The sequence below is a fragment of the Dysidea avara genome, chromosome 3 (genome assembly GCF_963678975.1).
Source record: "Dysidea avara chromosome 3, odDysAvar1.4, whole genome shotgun sequence".
Lineage (NCBI taxonomy): Eukaryota > Metazoa > Porifera > Demospongiae > Dictyoceratida > Dysideidae > Dysidea > Dysidea avara.
Window position 1 is genome coordinate 29,687,139 of NC_089274.1, and position 21,803 is coordinate 29,708,941.

At 36.7% G+C, this 21,803-nt stretch overlaps 1 protein-coding gene across 1 annotated transcript in view; it reads left to right on the forward strand.

The window, feature by feature from the left end:
* Positions 1 to 21,803, forward strand: part of LOC136250635 (E3 ubiquitin-protein ligase rnf213-alpha-like) — a 486,640-nt gene that overhangs the window by 459,564 nt on the left and 5,273 nt on the right. Inside the window, exons 92-94 of the mRNA XM_066042860.1 lie at positions 4,648 to 4,843; positions 7,000 to 7,294; positions 8,575 to 8,769. Of these exons, the coding sequence (XP_065898932.1) occupies positions 4,648 to 4,843; positions 7,000 to 7,294; positions 8,575 to 8,769 (686 nt within the window). The remainder of the gene's footprint in view (positions 1 to 4,647; positions 4,844 to 6,999; positions 7,295 to 8,574; positions 8,770 to 21,803) is intronic.

The window sequence follows — 21,803 nt, forward strand, 5'->3', positions numbered from 1 at the left end:
AAATCACTTTGTTGCATTTGCTCTAAAACCGATTTAAAAGGTTTCCTATCTTTTGATTCATTTTTCTGTTGATCTTAGAAATAGTTGTACTGCTTTTGGCCTAAAAGATTTAGTTGATCATCAGGCAGCTATAGCAGCTAAGAAGAAGGATTATGCCCTGAACAGAAAGCCAACAACAATGAAGTACACTCACTAAGTAGGTGGATGAATACATTGAAACTGACAGTTACGATGGCCCTAAATCCAGCCAATAAGACAACCAAAAGAAAAATCCTCTGCTTTCAAGGTTGGCAAAAAACATTCTAGGAGTACCATTTTCCTCTGTGCCTGTTGAGAGACTCTTTAGCATTGCGGGAAAGGTATTTACTCCTGAAAGATTTTGTCTTACTGATGGCAGATTTTCACAATTTTATTAGGTGCAACCATAATGCAATTGTGAACACAGTAAATATAATCTGTACTTGGACTTGTACTTAAATACTTTCAAAAGTACTTGTACTTTATTTAAATACTTCTCTTAAAACAATGTCATGTACTTGTACTTGTACTTGTACTTCAACAAATGTCAAAGTACTTGTACTTTACTTAAGTACTTTCACATGTACTTCGCCCCATGCCTGGTTGTTGTGTATCCAATTACTGATATTGAACTTAGATACACGTATATAGTTAAACGGCAACTGAGGACCAAGTGCAGGTGGATGAAGTGCTAATTATCTGTGCATGGCCAAACCAAACCAATTACGCTAAATTTAACTTATATGATTATTCATTGGTTGTTGCTATCACGTTGTGTTGCTATGCATATATGATGCGTTGCTGCAATCTTGTACTAATTGGAAGACATATTTGCTTCGTGGTCAACTGTAAATCCAGTTATGCCATATCCACGATGCTTGTCTGCGTGGCTTGTGCAAAAGTTATTACACCCTACTCCAACAATTTCCTCAGTTGCCCTTTCCCCAAAGTACTTGTGTATAGATATCTGTATGAATGTTATTTGCGTTCTGTGCTGTTATGTATATTTATGGCAATGGTGCAATGTTATGTGGTAGATATTTGCATGAGTGTTTGTTTGTTTGGTGTTGTTGCGTACATGTTATGGCTTTGTGGAAAATGTTATTGTGGTTAGAACTAGGAAAAAAGTAGGCAATAGAGCTAGGTGCGGTGGAAGGGTGGTGTGTATAGCTAGGAAAACATTATAGTCGTGTCTATTTTGTATGCACACATACTAAATACATGGTAAGTGGTGATTGCACCCCGGGGTGTGCACTGCTCGAGTATGCCAAGTGCACACTGCCCCAGGGTGTTTCCACACCAATCAGCATGTTAAGTCTGCATAGACAGATTTATAATGCATTCAAATTGCAGCTATATTCTACAAGTCCAACACTTAACTATTTCAAAGTTTTTCTATGGGTACTATAACCACATATCATCTCTTGAGTAAGTTTAGTTGGTGTTTATGTATTAGTGAATGAGATCTAATCTCAGGGTATTAATTTAGCTTTTCTAAATATCTGGTAATCATGTTTTATTAATCAAGCCACATTGGACGGTCCAAGAAGCCAATGTGCCACACCAGTCTGTTACTAACAATTACGTGGTTTTCACACACATAGCTATGTAGTTTCATGAAATGAGACTTTTTTTTGCTATAGAAATTCCCACCACGTTTAGTAGTCCACATACCTAATTTGAGCATAATTGCTCTGAGATACAAGCCTTCCACTTACAAAAGCTGCCATAAACTCATATGTGATATCCAATTGTGTTGAAATTTGACACACATGAGAAGGATTTTACAATGCATCTTGGTATAAGTTTAATAGTTTGCAGAGTTATCAATAATTGTTCATAATAATAACACCACACCTACAGGGTAAACCACTTATAGGAAGAAGCTGAAAATCAATACGTGTATATGCTAACTATCGACCTAAAACCTTTGTAGTTTGATAGAAATCAAAGTAACAATGTTATTTTACTAGTCACATGATGTCGGAGAGGCACATAGCAAAGCTGTTGCAGGTTGTTTGCTTGTTGTTTTGTGATATTCTTCGACCAATTTCAATGGTTCAGTGGAAGTTTCTTTTCCATTGACTTTGTCTTGTTTCATAAAATATCACATATTACATGTTCAGGTGACCATCAACAATAATAATTTCTGTGATTGTTGTTTTTTTGTAGCGATATTGCGCTCTTTGATGGTTTGGTGCTTCTCATACTTTTGTGTGTGTGTCTGTGTCTGTGTGTGTGTGTGTGTTTGTAACACTGTAGGACAGGTGTAACACAGAATGGCCACTTCATGTTTCTATAGTTGATAGGGGTTTGTTCAGTCATAATTTCTTTTGTGATTGGATTGATTGCAGAAGAACTTCTTGTACTGTCCTTTGTTTCTAATGCTGTATTATAGGTAGAACAAAGCTGAAAAAGAAGTGGATTGCATTATAATAATTGATAGTTGGGGCACGCATTCAGTTGCACAATTAATTTTTAGTAGTACTGTGTGTGGTATGATTCTTTCCTTTGATGCGGTACGTGATGGTGAATTTAAAAAGTAAACAAACAAGTGAGAAATTTCATTCACATTTGAGTAGGCATATTAGAAATAAAAGGCAATGAAACAAGCAAGGCTACACCTGCAGCTATAATATTATACTAGTTGACATTTAATCCTTATTCAGTTATGGCTATACTTGACAGGCTTTATGTGACCGAAATAGGAATTTAATGTCAACTAGCATAGCTGCTGGTGTAGATGAGCTCCCTTGTTTCATTGTTTGTTTTTTTTTGTTGTTTTTGTTTAAATTTAATTCTATGATCCCTCTCAAAATGTTTAATTTGTATTTCTCTTACACTTGTGCTAATAACTACAGAGTTACAATGGAAGATGAAGTATGGGTAACCACAAATGTTTCAAGTTATGATGAATAGACTATTCACTCGGCAATTTTTAGTTTTGCTATTTTTAATTGTTTGCTAGTAATTGCATGAGAGCTGATGCAAGGACTGCTCTTTTAAGAGTATTTTGATTTACTTATGATTTAACATACTATATAGGCACCTTGCAGGCCTGGTAACCTATAAAACATTGTTGCAAATATATAAGAGTTACAGCTACAAAGATTATAATGCAAAAAGTTAATGTGGCAATAATACCTAATGCTACAGAGATTATAATGCAAAAGGTTGATGTGTGCGATAATACCCAATTGAGATGATCTAATAGAACAGTCACTCTAATAGAACAATCACCTAATTGAATGTTTACTCAGCAATTAAAGTTGACATTATATTAAATATCAACTATATATACATATATATGTATCACTTTCACACTTCAGATCAAAGGAAAGCCAGTGCATATATATCACATATCGCACTGACTCAAAATGTTAACGAGATATACGCACTGCCACCAGTGCATATATCTCGTTAACTTGAGACATTGCACACCTAATAGGAGTGCACACTATATCCAGAAATCATCAGAGTTCTTTGATGTTATACTGTTATCCTCTTTTCTTATATAGGGAATCAAGCAAGCTGTGATTGTGGGACTGAATTCTGCCAAACAACCTGTGATTGTGGGATTCAATTTTGATACATCAACAGTAGTTTGTTTTTTCCTTTTGTAAATGTAGCAATTAAAGTAACATAATTAACACTAGTCTCTTAAAATTGCTATATTAGCAGTAATAAAATCAAACTACTGTTTGATGTATTAAAATTGAATCCCACAATCACAGCTTACTTGGTTCCCTATATAAAAGAAGGGTATAGCAACTGAAGATTTTGTGAGTCTACATGCTAAAGTAGAACATATTAGTTAAACCACGGGCACTAGTGTTTTGCCTGTATATACGCACTTGCACTCGGACCTGCAGCCCTCGTGCTTGTGCATATATATCAGGCAAAGTACTCGTGCCCGTGGTATAACTATTACATATACAAGTTCTTTCACCTACACAAGCCACCTTGTATAAACAAATAGCCCAGGGAAGCGAGAGTTCAGTTACATTACAAGTCACCTTGTAGAGAGGTCAGCTAAGGAATAAGTCACCCCTAGTGAGTTTAGTTACAAACAAATCACCCTGTAGAGAGTTCAGCTACATTAAAAGTTATCCTGTTAGAGAGTTCAGCTACAAACAACTCACCCTGTAAGAAAACAAATCTCAGATAGACACATAGTCATATACAGGTTTCCTCTTGTTCCTGTAGTAAAGAGAAGAAAAAAACAAATTAAATCAAAGCTCTAAAGTCAGCCATAGGCAAGGCTTGAAATCACAAAAAGAAGTAATATCTATATCAAAATAGCCAAGCTGTGAAAAAGGTTGTGACCCCCAAAAGACCTAGGGCATAAAATATCTATAATCAAAGGTGGCCAAGAAATGACTGCATTAATGTTAATGTTAATAATGACACGGCAATGCTGTAATTATTAACAATAACATCATTGCAGCCATTTCTTGGCTGTTACTTTTGATTTCACAACTTTTTCTCCATAGCTATTTTTGGCCCCTTTTTCACAGCTTGACTGGTTTGGTATAGCTTTTTAGAACAGCTATGTGATCAATTATAAATTGTGGAGTATTTTTGTGTAAATTTGTAGTCTGGCTATTAGTAGCTTTTGGTATTTAACAGGTCGCTTGAGAGTTCCACTGGAATATGTAGATAGCACACCAGAAATTACTGATGATACCAAACTGGTTTACTTGTTACCAACTACTACAGGAGAAGGAATATGTAGTACATCATTGGTTGATTTTCTAGTAGCACAGCACAATGAGTTCATAAAGTACTGCTACAACAATCTACCATCAAAATACTATGATGAACAGTGAGTTACAAACGTATATGAATAAGTCAGCAATTGTAGACATCCAATTCTTTTGAACTGCATGTATCCATTTTGATTCCAGGCTAGGAAATAAAATGTTCAATATATATGCGTGCGTGTGTGTGTGTACCTATATACATATGTACGTATGTATGATATGTATGTGTGTAGGTATGTATGTGTGTATGTATGTATGTGTGTATGTATGTATGTATGTATGTTTGTATATATATATATGATAGGGACAATGAAAGTGTGGCATGGCCTGAGATAAAATATTACCCAAAAACCTGCCTCGATTTTTCTTCACAATGACATGACAGTATTGGTTGGGTAAAATTAAGCCCAAAAGTGCCTTTAGATTGACCCAAAACATTTTTGTCAAGTTGCTACAGAATTTTAAATTTATTTTTTTTGACGAAATTTTCTATTGCCTGCCTGATGCATTCAGTCAAGCATAGCAGGAAACTGGGTACAGATACAGCGCTACTTCTTTCACAAAAACGTTTCAAATTTACTTAAGAAGAAACCTTTAGCATATTGATAAACATACAATGCATGCGCTATTGTCTTGCCTTTTATCCTTCTGTACCAGTGAAGGTTCTTCATTGATAGTAGGGCTTCCATCCACAGGCATACTACACGTTACACAGCATAACAGGTATGCCCGTGGACACATGTTGTAGATGTTGCAGTGCTGAGTGAGCTGTCCAATATCATCAGACAAGAGTTTGTTTTTAGTTAACTTAACTATTTCATTTCTGAAAATTTGCTGTGACCAACACTGTTCACTACAGGCATGGATCCAGACTTCTAAAAGGGGAAGTTTCACTTTAATGGTAGACTCCCCAGCAATGTTTCACTGTTAAATCTTGCTATTTAGACCTTTAGAAATGCAACTGAAGTCTTCAACAGTTGCTTTAGAAGAGAAAAAAATGATAATTATTTTTAGAGGTACCTATCACAGAAAGATATAGTGATATTTGAAGTATTATCGCTGTAAACAAAGGTAAAAGTAAGTGTAATATGTGTTTCTTTGACTGATAAACTGATTTTAGTTTTATTGAATTGAAGATATACTTGTCAGCATTTCTCAGTCAGGCGTCTGCCAAATTAGGTTCCATGCAACCCTTTGAGTCCCCTCCCCTCCCCCAGGATCCACCTCTGCACTAGCTGCTTCTCTTGTTCGCTTCATCATTATCCGGACTGGTAGCATGTTTTCCTTCATGGCTTTCTTTGTGTTTCTTCACATGATGTGTCAAGCAAACCACATAATATAGCTAAGTGCTACTAATACCATGTAAACAAAGTTAGTAAGTGAACCTAGAAAACTTCCAAGTGAATACAGTTTAGCAATAATATGTGGTGTGTTATACTTATAATTATTATTAATAGTATGTTTTATTACTGTGCAAGACTTCAAAATAGAATATAAAAGCACACTGTAGTTTTACATTACATAGTAAAGATTAAATTTATGTAAAATGTTCTATACTTGATACGTTTGGTAAATCGGCAAAGATTTGCTGACTACTTGCATATACCCGTATAAATATAGTACTGTCATTACCATAATTGTGTAGTATTGTAACCAGTTTTGTGAAAGGGGTCTTCCTGTACACACATCCAATTTTCCAACTTTAATGATTCATAGCTTCAGACAGATTGAAGAAAACTAATGACTTGAAATCTGGTCAATAGTTAGCACCAACATTGCTAAATGGATGAAAAATTTTAGGGCTATGTACAGCTCCTATATGGATGAGTGTTAAAGACCTATTTTCAAAAATCCAGTTAGAGTAATTTGCATTATTAAACAGTGTGTTTAGTGGTCATGAACATGCAGAAAAAGTTCACAAACAAGTTTAAGAAAAATTAAACTAGAGTTGGGACAGTGTAGTATCACGATAAAAGTACTGAAACAAGCTGGATTGGAGTAGTATGTAATGTCCTATTGCTGTAAAACAATAAGAAGCAAATATCCCTACTTATTTTATTCTTATTGTTTTGCAGCAATTGGACATTACATACTACTCCAATCCAGTACTTTTTATCATGGTACTACATTGCCCCTACTCTAGTTTAAAATTCCTAATTTTTCATATACTTGTTTATATAAATTTATGTATATTTGTGCATATTTCTCTTTTTGTTAGGGTGTGTAAAAAGCTGATGGAACATGCTATACCGTTGAGCCAACTTCAACTTTTTCATGTTGTTTGCTATGAACATAAGCTTATCCCTGTAATACTCACCCACTGTCAATATTCTCTACAATATGGAAAGGGAACTGAAGTTACTTATGATCTACAAGCAATAGAAAGAGACCTGTGTGACAAATTCATTTTTGGAAAGCCGCTGATCATGTATGATGAAGTCCCAAGAGTTGTACTCAGGAAAGATGCTCATGACATTGCATTCTATGAGTCCATTGCAGCCAAAGTTCCACAGGTACACAAGATTATAAATGTTTTTCCCACTAAAAAAGCTGTGCTGTAAGGAATTATAATTGAATGGTACAATTTTAGTTTTACCACATTGAATATATGAATGACTTGCTGTGCTATCTATGTAAGATCTAAATTTACTTTGCACTGCTTTGGATGTTTTTGTATACCAATGGAAAATCTACCTGTAACTCACTATTCAAAGAAAATGCTGTTTAACGAAACATAGTCACTAAATGTATCATGCGGCCAAGAAAGCCATTGCGCTACACTGTGAGTGTATATACAGGAAGAAAGAAAGCATAATAATTTTCATGCATGCATAGCTCTGTGCTCCATGGAATAGTTTTTGTACTGAAAACACCCTCCACCATTAGCACCCCACATACCAAAAATATGGCCTAGCGCAATCATGAAATACAATCCTCAAAGTTTAACTTAATTTCTTCATCTTCATTTAGGGGGCTTGGGATGCTTAGATTATTCTTTTCTCGCACTTTACAAAAACCATTATAAAATGCAATGCGTTGCTTGATTTTCTTGAGCTTTGGTGCACTTTAAGAACTTATTGCAGCAAAATCATGTATCAAGTTTAGTGCAAATCTGACAAATAATCATAGAGCTACGGACAATTATTTGCATTAAAAAGGCCAACATTTTGTCATGCCTACAGGGTAAACCGCCTATGGGAATAACTTAAAAATCGATATGCATATAGGGTAACCATCATAGCTCAAACCTTTTGTGGTTGAAAAGAAAACACATTGACAGCTACAGAGTTATAAGGCAAAAACCAAACAACTGTAAATTGCGGGGTCGAGATACTCTAATAGAACAGTCACTGTGGAGTAAATAAGGTGCATGAAGAATGTTGAAAGAAGTTACCAGCATTTGAACCAGGGATCTCCATGCTGAACACCCAAATCTTTAACCACTGAGCTGCTGCTATCACAGCTGTTCACCTCATTTAATTTCTACTTTATAAATGAAAGTTCTAGCTAAAATCTACTCAGTAGTAAAAGTTTATAATTTCGTAGATCTACCTATGCAAAATCTAGAACATTCTATGTGTGTTCTATTAGAAATCCTCAAAAAAAATGTGCACTATGAGAGAAGTATGTAATCACAATTCAATTATTATATTGTAACTTCTCTGCAGCTATGCTGAACAAATACCTAGTTGCCAATGACATCAAACTTGTAAAAATATATTGTATGTAGTTATACCAAACTTATGTAGATCATTTATTACTAGATATTTACACTAAATTTACAAAATCACAGGAAGATTTGCCCTTTGAAAAGAAGGAGCAACTCATTATTGAAGTGAAGAAACTAAAAAACCAACAGAAACTTGGTGAGATTTTGGATGTCATAGAAATTGTTTTGGGATTTCTGGACTCTGCTGGTGGAGAATGTAAAGAAACATTTCACAGCTATGTCACCAAAACACTGACTATGCAGAAAAACTTACCAAAGGTATGTAATAGTTATATAAAGTGTGTGTAGCAGGGAGGATAATAACAGTCAGCTATAAACCATTTGCTAATCTAATGTATTGAGGCCTTTTCACAACTAATGCATATTGAATCCATAATTGCATATGGTTTCAACATAAGTGGATTGAATCCACCTTTATCCTTTTCACACTACACAATTGATTAAATGAATCGGCCACATTTGCACTAAAAAGACTGCATCGTGTTCGATCATGTTTCATTATGCAATAGTGTTATCAATCTCACATTCTGACTGTTTGCTGCCATTTTTTTCGTCTGGACACTGATTCAACTAAGACAAAAGCACTGTCTTAATCACCAACAACGATTGAAAGCTGTGGAACGAAGACTGCTCGTTCAAAGGCGGTACCATTAATGAAGAAATAGGGTGATTCAAAAGCAAGTGACACTTGCTGTAGATTGGTGTGCTCCATTCTTCACAAAGTGTATGTACAATTGTAGTTATATAAAATAAATTACACGTGTATATTATTATTATTATGAATTATAAAAATATTCTAACTATTAAACTGAACTCGTATGTTGCATACATTAGGATGTATTTAGTAATTGCCTTGAGTAAAACTCCTGTGAATCATGGCGTGTGGTGTAAGCCACATTCACATGTGTATTGGGAGGCAGTTAAAGCTGGTGCTTTTGGAGATGAATGGTGGCATGATAATGTATGGATGAGTAAAGCTACATTTGGTGTGCTGTGTGATCAGCTAAGACCACACATAGGCAAGGCAGCAACAAAGTATCATTTACCTTTTGCTGTTGATATGCAAGTAGCTGTCACTATCTGGCGTCTTGCAACAAATATTGAGTATAGAACAATATTACTGCTGAACTGTTTGGACTGGGAATTTCAACAGTGTGTACGATAGTGTATAGAACCACCAGTGCTATCACACATTACCTCTACCACTGAATGTACAGATGCCATCAGAATCAAGGCTAAGGAATAGTACAAGAGTTTGAAACTCTGTGAGGGTTGTTGGAGCAATTGATGGGACTCATATTCTCATTTTATACCCAACTGAATACCTATCGAATTATTACTATTGCAAGGGTTTCTACTCTATTCTGATGCAAGCAGTCGTAGATTCACAAGGTTGATTTATAGATGTAAATATTGACTGGCCAGGAAAGGTGCATGATGCAAGGGTACTAGGTGACCCTGCCTATCCTCTAAAGCCTTGGATGGTGAAGCCGTACCCTGATACTGGTCATCTAACAGCAGATGAATGGCACTTTAACTATTGTCAAAGGGTGATAGTGGAAAACGCTTTTGGAGAATTGAAGGGAAGATGGCATTACCTATTGAAGAGGATGGACTATTTTGACATAGAACATACCACAAATGCTGTGGGCTCCTGCGTTGTGTTGCACAATATCTGCGAGCAATTAGGAGATGTATGCCACCCTGACTTGATCCACAGTACTGATACATCTGACAGCAGCAGTACACCACCTGCTGCTGCAACAGTAGCTGATGGTAGTGCTAGTAACATACAAAGTGCATTGAGCCAGTATGTATATGAACACCAGTAGTTCAAACTTTACTACAAGTTGTTTATGTGATTGTTTTGGCACACAATCCATACACTACAGTTTGTACATTGGGGTCTAATTCTCGATCAGTATCCACACTACTTGGGTGGGTATAATAGTTCCTTTGAGAATAGGGTACACTATTATAGCTTGGCATAAAATCCTGACCAGGGAACGTAGGATTCACAGTAGGATTGTGGTGGGTATAATAGCTACTTTGAGAATAGGGTACACTATTATAGCTTGGCATAAAATCCTGACCAGGGAACGTAGGATTCACAGTAGGATTGTGGTGTGTGGGAAAGATGACATGGGGCCTGGGGATTAGGACATCATGCTACTCGTTTGAGTCATAAAACCAGTAAACATTGACATCATCATCTGAGCATGGCAGTCTTCATGTTCTCTCCGCTCTTTTTCTCTTCTGTCTTCAGACTCTAGCCACCTCTGCTCTCATTCCTCTGCTCTCATTCCTCTGCTCTCATTCCTCTGCTCTCATTCCTCTGCTCTCATTCATCTGCTCTCATTCCTCTGCTCTCATTCCTCTGCTCTCATTCCTCAGCTCTCTTCAGCTTCCTCATCTAATTTAGCTATCTTTGAGATCAAGTCCTCTGCATCACCTCTCCTTCACTTCTTTCCTGATATAAAAATAAACTTTATAGCAGAAAACAAACAACTGCTAACCTCTTGTCTTCTCAAACTTTGTCCGCTTTTCTATTACTTAATATTATCACAATATTATTATGGCTATTCATTGCATAGTAACACATACCTTAATCATATCAGGATTTTTCATGCTGGAGTTTCTCTTTGCTTTTTGGTGGTGGTGTCTCTTCAGTTGCTTCCGTCATATCATCAACTGTAGTAGTAGATCTTCCTGCCTGTTAAACCACTGCTGATGGTGAAGAAGCTTCAAGACTGCTGGATTGGAGTCATCAAGATCTGTAAACATGGAAAGTCTGACTGTGGTTTTAAGCAGTGCAGGACATACCTTCTTGATCTCTAACACTGCTACCTGAGGTGTTTTCTATTATTACAGTTCGGTTAGATGTTGAATGTACAGCTAGTATAGCATCTAGCTCTCTGAAGAATGGGCATGTTTTTCTATTGTTGTCCATCCCACAATTATTATCCTTTACCTAGGTTAAACACGCTTTGTTATACTGAGTTGGCTGTGTCTTTTACCTTTTTGTACTTAACCTTTAGATTCTTCACCTTTGTGCAGCACCCCCTCTCTTTCATAGCTGCTGCTAAGATAGTTTGTTCCTACTCACCCCATTGAGGCTTTCTTGTATGTTTTGCTCTCCCCATATAGTGATTAGTGCTTGTGTAATGTCCATGCTCCATCCTGCTGCCATTACACATGTGTTGCATGAATAAGTACCCCAGTATCACATTACATGGGGTGACGTTAATTAGGTAGTGGATGTGCACTGGTCCGGTCAATTCACCTCACGAAGTGGATTGGCATTAAGCCGGATTGGGAAGTGGATCCAGATCAGGTGTGAAATGGTTGGGTCCAGATTGATCCAGATCAAGCATAGTGTGAAAATGCCTTTTAATTTGAAAGTGAAGTAGGGATCCAAGTGATATAAAGTAGTGAAACAAGAGATGAACGATGGTATTACAGCATAGCTCAGTGGGAAATTTCCTACATTAGCATGTTATAATAATTATTTTGTTCAATGCCACAAAGTAGCGATTTTCCCACTGAGCTATGCTGTAATACCTTCATTCATCTCTTCTTTCACTACTTTTCACTTTTAATTAATCAATCATACAGTATGATAGTATAGTAGGGACCACAATGGTTTAGGCGTGGCCCATGAAAAACATCACCCAAAACCAGCCTCACTTTTCCCTGATGACAATGAGGCAGTATTGGTTAGGTATAACTAACCAAACAAACCTTCTGATCAACTGACTGACTGATTGAGTAACTGACTGACTGATGCCTTCAAACAAGTTTAAGTCGATAACGGTTAAAGCTACTGGCTTGAATTTTTTCACTGTTCAATGTCGCTTCAGCCGGACATGTGTCTTTTGGCATAGCACAGTATGTACAATGCATTCTTCATGGACTTAGCAGTGTCTTCCTTTGTGTCCCATTCATCTTTGGCTGACAGCAAAAGGTGTCGATTTAGCGGTAGTGTGTGATGGCTTCCCTTCATAATGGAAATCATCCATATTTTTTCATAGTGGCTACTTTGATTGCAGACGTGCTTTTCAAACAGTTCTGAATTTGTAATACTGTGTAACGGGTTGAACATAGCTGACAACAAAGCATAATGGACACTTAACTTTTCAGATGATAATTGATAGCTGGGATGCATGGTCTTTCTTTTGATGTGGTATGCGTGGTTTCACCAGTCACAATAATTTTATTTTACATAAAAAAAAACAAGTACACAAAAAATTTGGAATTTTCAACTAGAGTATGGACCTTAGCACATTGATAAAAAGTACTGAAACAAGCTGGAGTAGGGCACGATATTAAATTATTATTATTACACAGGAATTAAAAAGGCAAAGCCTGTAAATCCTGATCCTATGTTACAATAAATCTATGCTAAACATAATGTCATTGTTCAAGTTGTCAAACAACTTCTTGAATTCATCAGTTGATTGAGCCTCCACAATACCACTAGGAAGGGAGTTCCAGTTGTTCACTACACGGTGCAAAAAATAATTCTGTCGAACCTCTCAAAAAGCAAATTGCTTGAACAGTTTGCAAGAGTGCCCTCTAATTGCTGTCCATGCTCTTGTAAAAAAGTAGTTTCATTCACATTTAGATGTCCATTTAATATGTTGTAGGTCATGATCATGTCCCCACAAAGTCTCTGATACTTTAAAATTGGTAATTTGAGGCATTTTAGACATTCTTCATAAGGTAGATGTTTGATAGATGGTACCAGCCTTGTTGCATATCTTTTAATTAGGACCCCATATGATGTTGCCATACTCAAGACATGGTCTTACAACAGACTTGTATAAGTAAGAAAAGGTTTGAGGACTTAAGTTAATAAAGCACTTACTAATTAGACCCAGAAGTCTTCTTGCTTTACTAACAGTTACTGCTACGTGCTTATGAAATTTTAGTTGACTGTCAATCATGATCCCTAGGTCTTTTTCCTCATTAGTTTGCTTAATGTCACAACCGGCCATGGTATAAACATGACTACAGTTTGTCTTCCCTAGATGTAAAGTTTTACATTTGGAAACGTTAAATGGTAACTGCCACATCTCCAACCACATAACTAGATTGTCAATGTCCTGTTGCATTCTACAAATGTCAGCATCATCTGTCACACAACTGTATAATTTAGTATCATCAGCAAATAACAGGCAGTGATTAGTCAGAACTTGAGGTAAATCATTGATGTACACCACAAAGAAAATAGGGCCAAGGACAGAACCTTGTGGCACACTTGAAAGGACATCAGCCCATGAAGATTTAACTCCATTAAGTGTTACTCTTTGTTTCCTGCCTTGAAGGAATGATCTTATCCAATCTAAAAGCTTCCCAGTAATTCCATGTGCTTTCAGTTTAATGAGAAGTCTTTCATGGGGCACTTTATCAAACGCCTTCTTAAAATCAAAGTATAACACATCAATTGGGTGGCCTAGCTGAATTTCATTAGTCCAGTGTTCCATAGCAGTGAGATCACAGTAAAACATTAAGAAGTGTTATATCTCTACTGTGCATTTCCACTATGGTATCTTGAGCACAGTAGGTATATAACACTACTTATTGTTTATACTATGATTTAATAGCATGCACTACTCTCAGTACTTTTATTGATGTGCTATGGTCCCTACTCTAGTTGAAAATTCCAAATTCTTTTGTGTACTTGTAATTTTTAATACACTAGTTTGTTTGGTTTTTTGTTATAGCATACAGCTATACATGTATGACTGTTCTAATCAGGAGACTGTTGTATTAGGGTATCTCTTTCACCTACGAATGAGTGTGTCACTATTTCATATTTTCATCATGCTAGCATTATGAATACAGCTAGCTCAATAATAACGGGGTGTGTCATGGTGATAGATCATTAAGAGGCGTGGTCTCAGCGCTCAATCATTATTAATTGATTGATTGATTTGTTTAATTGACATGGCATTGTATCTATCATGAAGTTACAGGTATTTACTGAGTGTAAGTGCTTTAATTTAATAAGTTTATGGCATCTAAATATGCTGCATGTTGATAAGGAAAATTAACATGAACCCCAAAAGGCACATTTCACTGGTGAGTTTGTTATTGTGGCATAAAATTGTGGCTGTGTGCTGCTTCATTTGGCCTCCAACCTTGAGACTGTGGTCAAGCAAGCAGGCTGGCTGGCTGGGCTGGCAGGTAGGCAGGCAGGCAAAAATTCAAATTTTGGTGATTTTTTAAAATTCTATATCCGGCCTGTGTTTTCTTGTTTTAATGCTGTATTTGATGTTAGATGAACTAATATTATTTCATAAAGGTGATTTTCATCATGTAAGATGTTTCTGGGATGATTTTTAAAGGCGGAATTTTAGGCAGCACTCATCATTTTTGGGGATCCCTACTTAAACAGTACAGTACCATACTGTTTAATAAACATTTCTGGCCATTTTGTTGGTCTGACATAAAAGACAATCAAGTTGATCTGAGGTTACTACTGAAACTTATTCTCATCCCACCTTTTTCCTTACTTAATAATTATCCCCCTCACTGCCAAATTTGTAGAGGCTTCAATCTCTACTGCTTCTAAACTGCTGTAACTTACACACTATACCATATAATCCTATAAAACTATATATCATTTTACTCGCTATAGACCAAGGAATTCGATTATCAAGTTGCTGTTTACACAAGAGCAACCACAATGCCATTATATAACTTTAAAATGCAAAAATTGATCTAAGTGAAACCAAATGTGAAATTTCACTTTACAGGCTAGCACTGTTTATAATAACACAATAAACATTGCTAACCTGTTTACAGTTGAAGTGATTATCTCTAAGGCTGGTTTTCTGGCATTTGATCAAGCGCACATGCACACACAGGCACGAGGTCACTGTTTCAAGGCATACAAAAGTAGCAACACATCACTCCAACCTATATAATCCGTCTCCTTACTGTTTCTCTTTATTGATAGTGCCATTATCACTTCGAAGAATCGTCTACAATGCTTGTTATCGACATTCCGAAAGTATGCGATTTCATCATCTAACTGCACAATAGTGCGCGAGAGACCGGTTATCCCTATTCCCATTCACTTAAGGGCGTGCCCACTACAGGATAAGTGCAGGGGCTACTAAAATGCTCGACCGACTGAAGTTACAGAGCATTTAGAATGTAATGCTACTGGCATTTATATAATTGAAACCGCCATATGGCGGTTGTGGCGGTGAGAGGGTAAAAAATAATTTTGTGCATGCTATGACAAAATACAGGATGTAGATTTATTGTAAAGAAAAGCTTTTTAGATTTCAATAATATGTGTGTATTGTATGCATTACATAATGCATTTAAATGCCACGGTCGGTCAAAGGCCAGCAACCATGCCACAGCTGCCTTTTTGCACTGAAATTGGTTTGGAAAAACTGTGTGTCTGTGTATTTGCATTCTGAGTGTCTATCCACACCCACATAAGCAAACAAATTTTGAGGTACAGAAAGTAAATCTTCATTCAGTAATGAAAGCTACTAAACACTGGTCAAGGTTTAAAGCTACTATAAACTTTACCTGTCCCAACAAGAACACTTTAAATACATCAATCACATGTGCTCCACTTTTATGTTACTATGGAAACAAACAGTACATATAATACAAAATTTAAAACTACTATAAACTTTACCTGTCCCAACACAAACACTTCTATTACACTGATCACATGTGCTCCACTCTTATGTTACTATGGAAACAATACATATAATACAAACTGACACCACCACAATTAGTAGAACCAACATTATCCTTCAACCATGCACAATCAAACTATGTTGTTACTATACTCGAATTAATACTCACAGCTCCAAAAGTAGTAGACCCTACTAGCCAATGCTCCTAAAGTACTTTAGACCCTTGTTAACTACTAGCCACTGCTAGCAAACCCTCGTCAATCATTAATCACTGCTCTTAAAGTAGTAAATCCTAGTCATGGAGTCATGATAACCCTCCAAGTGTATACGAATAAGCTATGCTGTCACTCTCACCCACAACTGATACCAAACCATGTCAACCAACTGTCACTGTTGTTAAAAGTTGTAAGACTCATACAACTAATCAATACCCACCCACACCTGCAGCTGAACACAACATATAACAGGACTTGCAGCACAACAACATACAACTCACCATCATGTATACTGAGACACACAAGACATGTCTAGATTGATGGACCTCCTATTAAATGGTTCTTGTGGTCACCAACCAACTTCACATGTCATGCAAATTGTGAGTCATTTAGGTACATGTTAATCATGTTTAAATCACTAATCCCGGTGAGCCTAAACAGTGTACATAGCAATAGAATTCATCCCCACTGCTAGTCCTTGCAACCCAGAAAATGGCACCCACCCTGACACTAAGTTCTTCCACCACCAAATTAACACAAAATTAATAACTTCAGCACAGCGACTATAAACACAACCAAATGATTTAAATACGAACATACCCCCTACCTGTGATGACATTCAAGAACACCTCCATTTACTACTGACTAGCATATACTCCACCATTACAATTATGAACACAAACACATTATATATCCAAACTACCTTGTAACCCTTCTCAACAATCATTCCCCACTCCTTTCCCTATCTTTCTTTTGGCTGACACCCTACCACCCACAAATAACACCATTCAACCTGCTCACCCAGCTGTGCACTTGGTCCCATCCGTACCATTATCAAAACAGTGATAAGAGGTGCAGGCTCCTATTTGGATTGACCAACAAGGGTTGAGCCCACCCTGGTTGGCCACCATACTGCTATATTCCCACACGACAAACCCATTCACTGGTATACACAACAAGATAAGGTACACGACACTGCAACAGTGTTGAGTATCACCATATCTTTATGCACTGTTCAGTTAAACATAACCACTTCAACACGGTAATCTAACCATTAACCAAAACACATGTCATTGATTATACAATTAACCCCAAGTACTTGTCACCTTTGACACTACAAAACCATGGGACTACGATATCCTGATACAGTCACCACCTACTATACCACCCCACTTCTACTTCACAAACACACTAGACAATGTAACTCACACATCCCTCACAATCAAGTGGCACATGTATTCCACCACTATGACTATGTACGTAAGCATGACATGTAACACAATCAGTAACACTAACATATGTACTTCACCTGCCCTTACTTGTGTATAGCCTCCCACATAGCTGGCACAGATATTTCACCACCTCAACTATGAATGCAAACACAACACATGATTTAAACTATAAACTATTACAAATTTCTTTTAATACAATCGATACCGTATAGCCTAAATATCTCAAGGGGCAAATTTTTTGAGGTTGAGCAATGTTGCTTAAAATATATTTTTCGCAGATTTGCAAACACTCCCAAAATGTATTAGACTATATGGAGGTCTAAATATTTCAAGGATAAAATTTTCGTTGGTAACCCCCAAAACTGCAAAATCAGCATAAATTTTCCCCCTCGAAATATTTAGGCTATACGGTACCTTTTCACCTCCACCACAACTGATATGAGTACAATACTCAATACGAATTCTAACCCACATCTCAAGCACTCCCTTGCATATCTCACACAACTAGCATCCCACCACTACCCAACACTTTTTAAATGTGTGGGTGGTGGTGGGGTGTAATTGTAAGGGTGGTGTATTGTGAAAGAATAAGGTAGGGGTTAAACACTAAGAGGTTTGTAGTACTTTATTGTGTACACACACACACACACAAAATTCAACACAACTCATAGAACATGATCATACAATGCGGACACTACCACATAGACTTCATTTTGACACCTTTCCGCCATCTTGCTAAGGTGCTCCCCAAACCCAATATTGGACAGCACTGGAATGACAACTAGTCCAACTGATGTCACTGACTGATGCATCCCCCGTGCCGGCAGATGTATTCTGCTTACACTTGAGTCAGAGTCATTTCTCTGGTCTCACCATTGTATCTTTGTATTCTAAACCTAGATATAATCATGGATTTTATTTCTTTCTGCAACTTTTCAAACACTCTTAATATAACATATTTAAACAGGCTGTAGGACCAGGTGTCCTACATGCCTTTAGCTCTTGTGCTGTAAAGCCTTAATAAAATTTTTAATAAATGATAAACCATGTGAATTTGTGAAACCACTTAATAGAGACTTGTATACATGCTGTAACAGGTGTTTTAACCTAAAAACAATGTAGCAAGCCTTATAATCTAGGCATATTTTTCAAGTTGAAAGGGTGTGTGTCCCCTTTGTACATGAGTAAAAATTAGTGAGGCTTTGTCTAGAGAATTTGTGTATGTAAACACAACAGACAAACTACAGAACATTTGAGAAGATACTTCTGTATGTATTTTGTGGTTTGTTCAAGTTACGCTTCCTTGATAAATTACATAATAAGTAATTAATACAAAATTAAGTAATAGCATACTGTAAAATATATATATCAATTGAAGGGATAGTATTAACTGGGTGACTGGTTTTTAGAGGAACATATATATGTACGGTACCGCTCAAATGTAACGTCGTCTTGCGAGAGTGCAAGCGATTAAAAAACTTGCTAATTAAAGGGCATGGCACCCATTTCGTTTGCAAATATTCATCCCAAATGAAACAAGATTGATACTCGCAAGCGAAACGGGTACCACACCCTTTAATTAGGAAGTTTTTTATCGCTTGCACTCTTGCGAGATGATGTTACATTTGAGCAGTACCATAGCATCAAATGTTTTAATAGTAATGGCAATGGAGAGCATAATTATGCCATGTACTGTCAGATTTGGAAAGACAGAATGATTATTATTATTATTATTATTATTAGCACTTTACAGTGACCAGCACTGAAGGTCTGACAGCAACATGTGCTGCAGCCTTAGGATTACCTAACCTAATTTCAGGGACTTAGACCTAATGACTTCACTTACTGACTGACTGATAAGGTGTAATAGAAAAGGGGCCAAAGTAAGGAAAAAAATCCCTCCAACCCCAGGATTCGAACTGCAGGTCACCCAATGTCTAGTCGGGGCCACACTCAGTCTTCCTCCAGGAGGGATGGATTTTCTTCCTTCAACCTAAAGTATTTATTATTAGCACTTTACAGTGACCAGCACTGAAGGTCTGACAGCAACATGTGCTGCAGCCTTAGGATTACCTAACCTAATTTCAGGGACTTAGACCTAATGACTTCACTTACTGACTGAAAAGGTGTAACAGAAAAGGGGCCAAAGTAAGGAAAAAAAATCCCTCCAACCCCAGGATTCGAACTGCAGGTCACCCAATGTCTAGTCGGGGCCACACTCAGTCTTCCTCCAGGAGGGATGGATTTTCTTCCTTCAACCTAAAGTATTTATTATTAGCACTTTACAGTGACCAGCACTGAAGGTCTGACAGCAACATGTGCTGCAGCCTTAGGATTACCTAACCTAATTTCAGGGACTTAGACCTAATGACTTCACTTACTGACTGAGTGATAAGGTGTAACAGAAAAGGGGCCAAAGTAAGGAAAAAAATCCCTCCAACCCCAGGATTCGAACTGCAGGTCACCCAATGTCTAGTCAGGGCCACAGTTGCTAACTTTTCACAAACAATACATGCATTGGTGAAAATGTGGGTCTCTCCAACAGAACACCTCCTGTATTCAGTGAATTGTGCAGTACACTTTATGCAAAGGTTACCTAAACACTTTATCATATAGAAATACTAAATTAGACCCTGACCTATTTTGCTCAAATTTTTACCTAATGTTCTTTTGAGCAGTGCTCAAAATTCAAACCTATTATACTTGAAATTACTGTGCTTTTAAATAAAGAATGTTCAAAACTGACTGGAATGTCAGGATTTCCTGACTGTTGTATTATAATAAGTGACTGCTCTATTAGAGTATCTTGATCCTATTACTGTAAAGTGTAAGTGATCAGTATAATATAAGATGTTGTCCATTTCTTGTTTTTTTGTGCATGCATTGTGCATTTTGTTTAATAACTAATTAGTGATGTAGAATCCAGTTGACTCACTGGAATTGCAGGTAGTTAGCATTTGTATAGTGGTGTAACACAGTCAGTACAGTTGATAATAGCTGCTAAAGAATTCATGATCTCTCTGGCAGAGGCTACAGCCCTGGTGTGTTGCAGTTATTAATAAGCATAAGGAAAAATTAAGATTTTTAAGTTCGATTAGGGATCATAGAAAAAAAAAGTAGGGAAACAAATTAAAGGAGCATTTAAATGTTCACTAGTATATCTGCAGGTATAGGCGACCTCCCTTGTTTCCCTACATTTTTTATCTATGGTCCCTAATTAAACTTAAAATTCATACTTGTTTGTTTACTTTTTTTGTAACATTATGATGATCGTGCATACCACATCAAAAAAGGATGGCACCAGAGTTAATGTTTTCGTCTGAACGTGCACCCCAACTATCAATTACTGACTTGAAAGTGAAGTGGTCATTACGCTTTGCTTTCAGCTATGTTCAGCCCATTACACAGTGCTACAAACAAAGAACAGTAGGAGAAGCACCTCTGCAATCAATCTAGTCATCTTGAAAATTACGGACGATTTGTGCACCCCAACTATCAATTACTGACTTGAAAGTGAAGTGGTGATTACACTACAAGTTCACCTATTCACTTTGTTTTCATGTAAAAAAAATTGTGATAATTTACATGTAAAAATATTTTCGTATGATTTACGTGAATGACTGCTCTATTAGAGTAGTTCAATCTTATGTAAAAATTTTCATGTAAATTTTTTTCGTGTGGTGCAGCACCTAATTAAGATAATTGTTCACTTTTTGATAAAAGCACCAAATTTTTTGTGGAGTTTGTAGCATATAAAAAGCCCTTTGGAACCCTATTTTTGGACCTTGTAAATAAAACTATTTGTTTACATGAAAAACAGTCAATATCCTATTAGTTTAAAGGCTGGATCTAGTATTAGACCAGTACAAAGTCTGCAGCTGCAACATGATGTCCCATTAAAATGCCACATGAAACAAATTGTTTTCTCAGCCTGGCAGTAACCAAAATGACTAAAAATGCTATTTTTAAGGAGTTTTATTAAAGTTTTGCATTTCCAATGCATACAGTTCTGTAGTACCATATACAAGGATCATCCTGATGTGTATCGTTTCTTTATCAAAAGTGCATAACAAAAATTATTGAATGATGAAGTTTTAATTGGTTACAGGTGGACATAAAATCATTGAAATTCCTCTGTATGTGCATCAATCAAGTAATTATCCTTGCAATGTTGA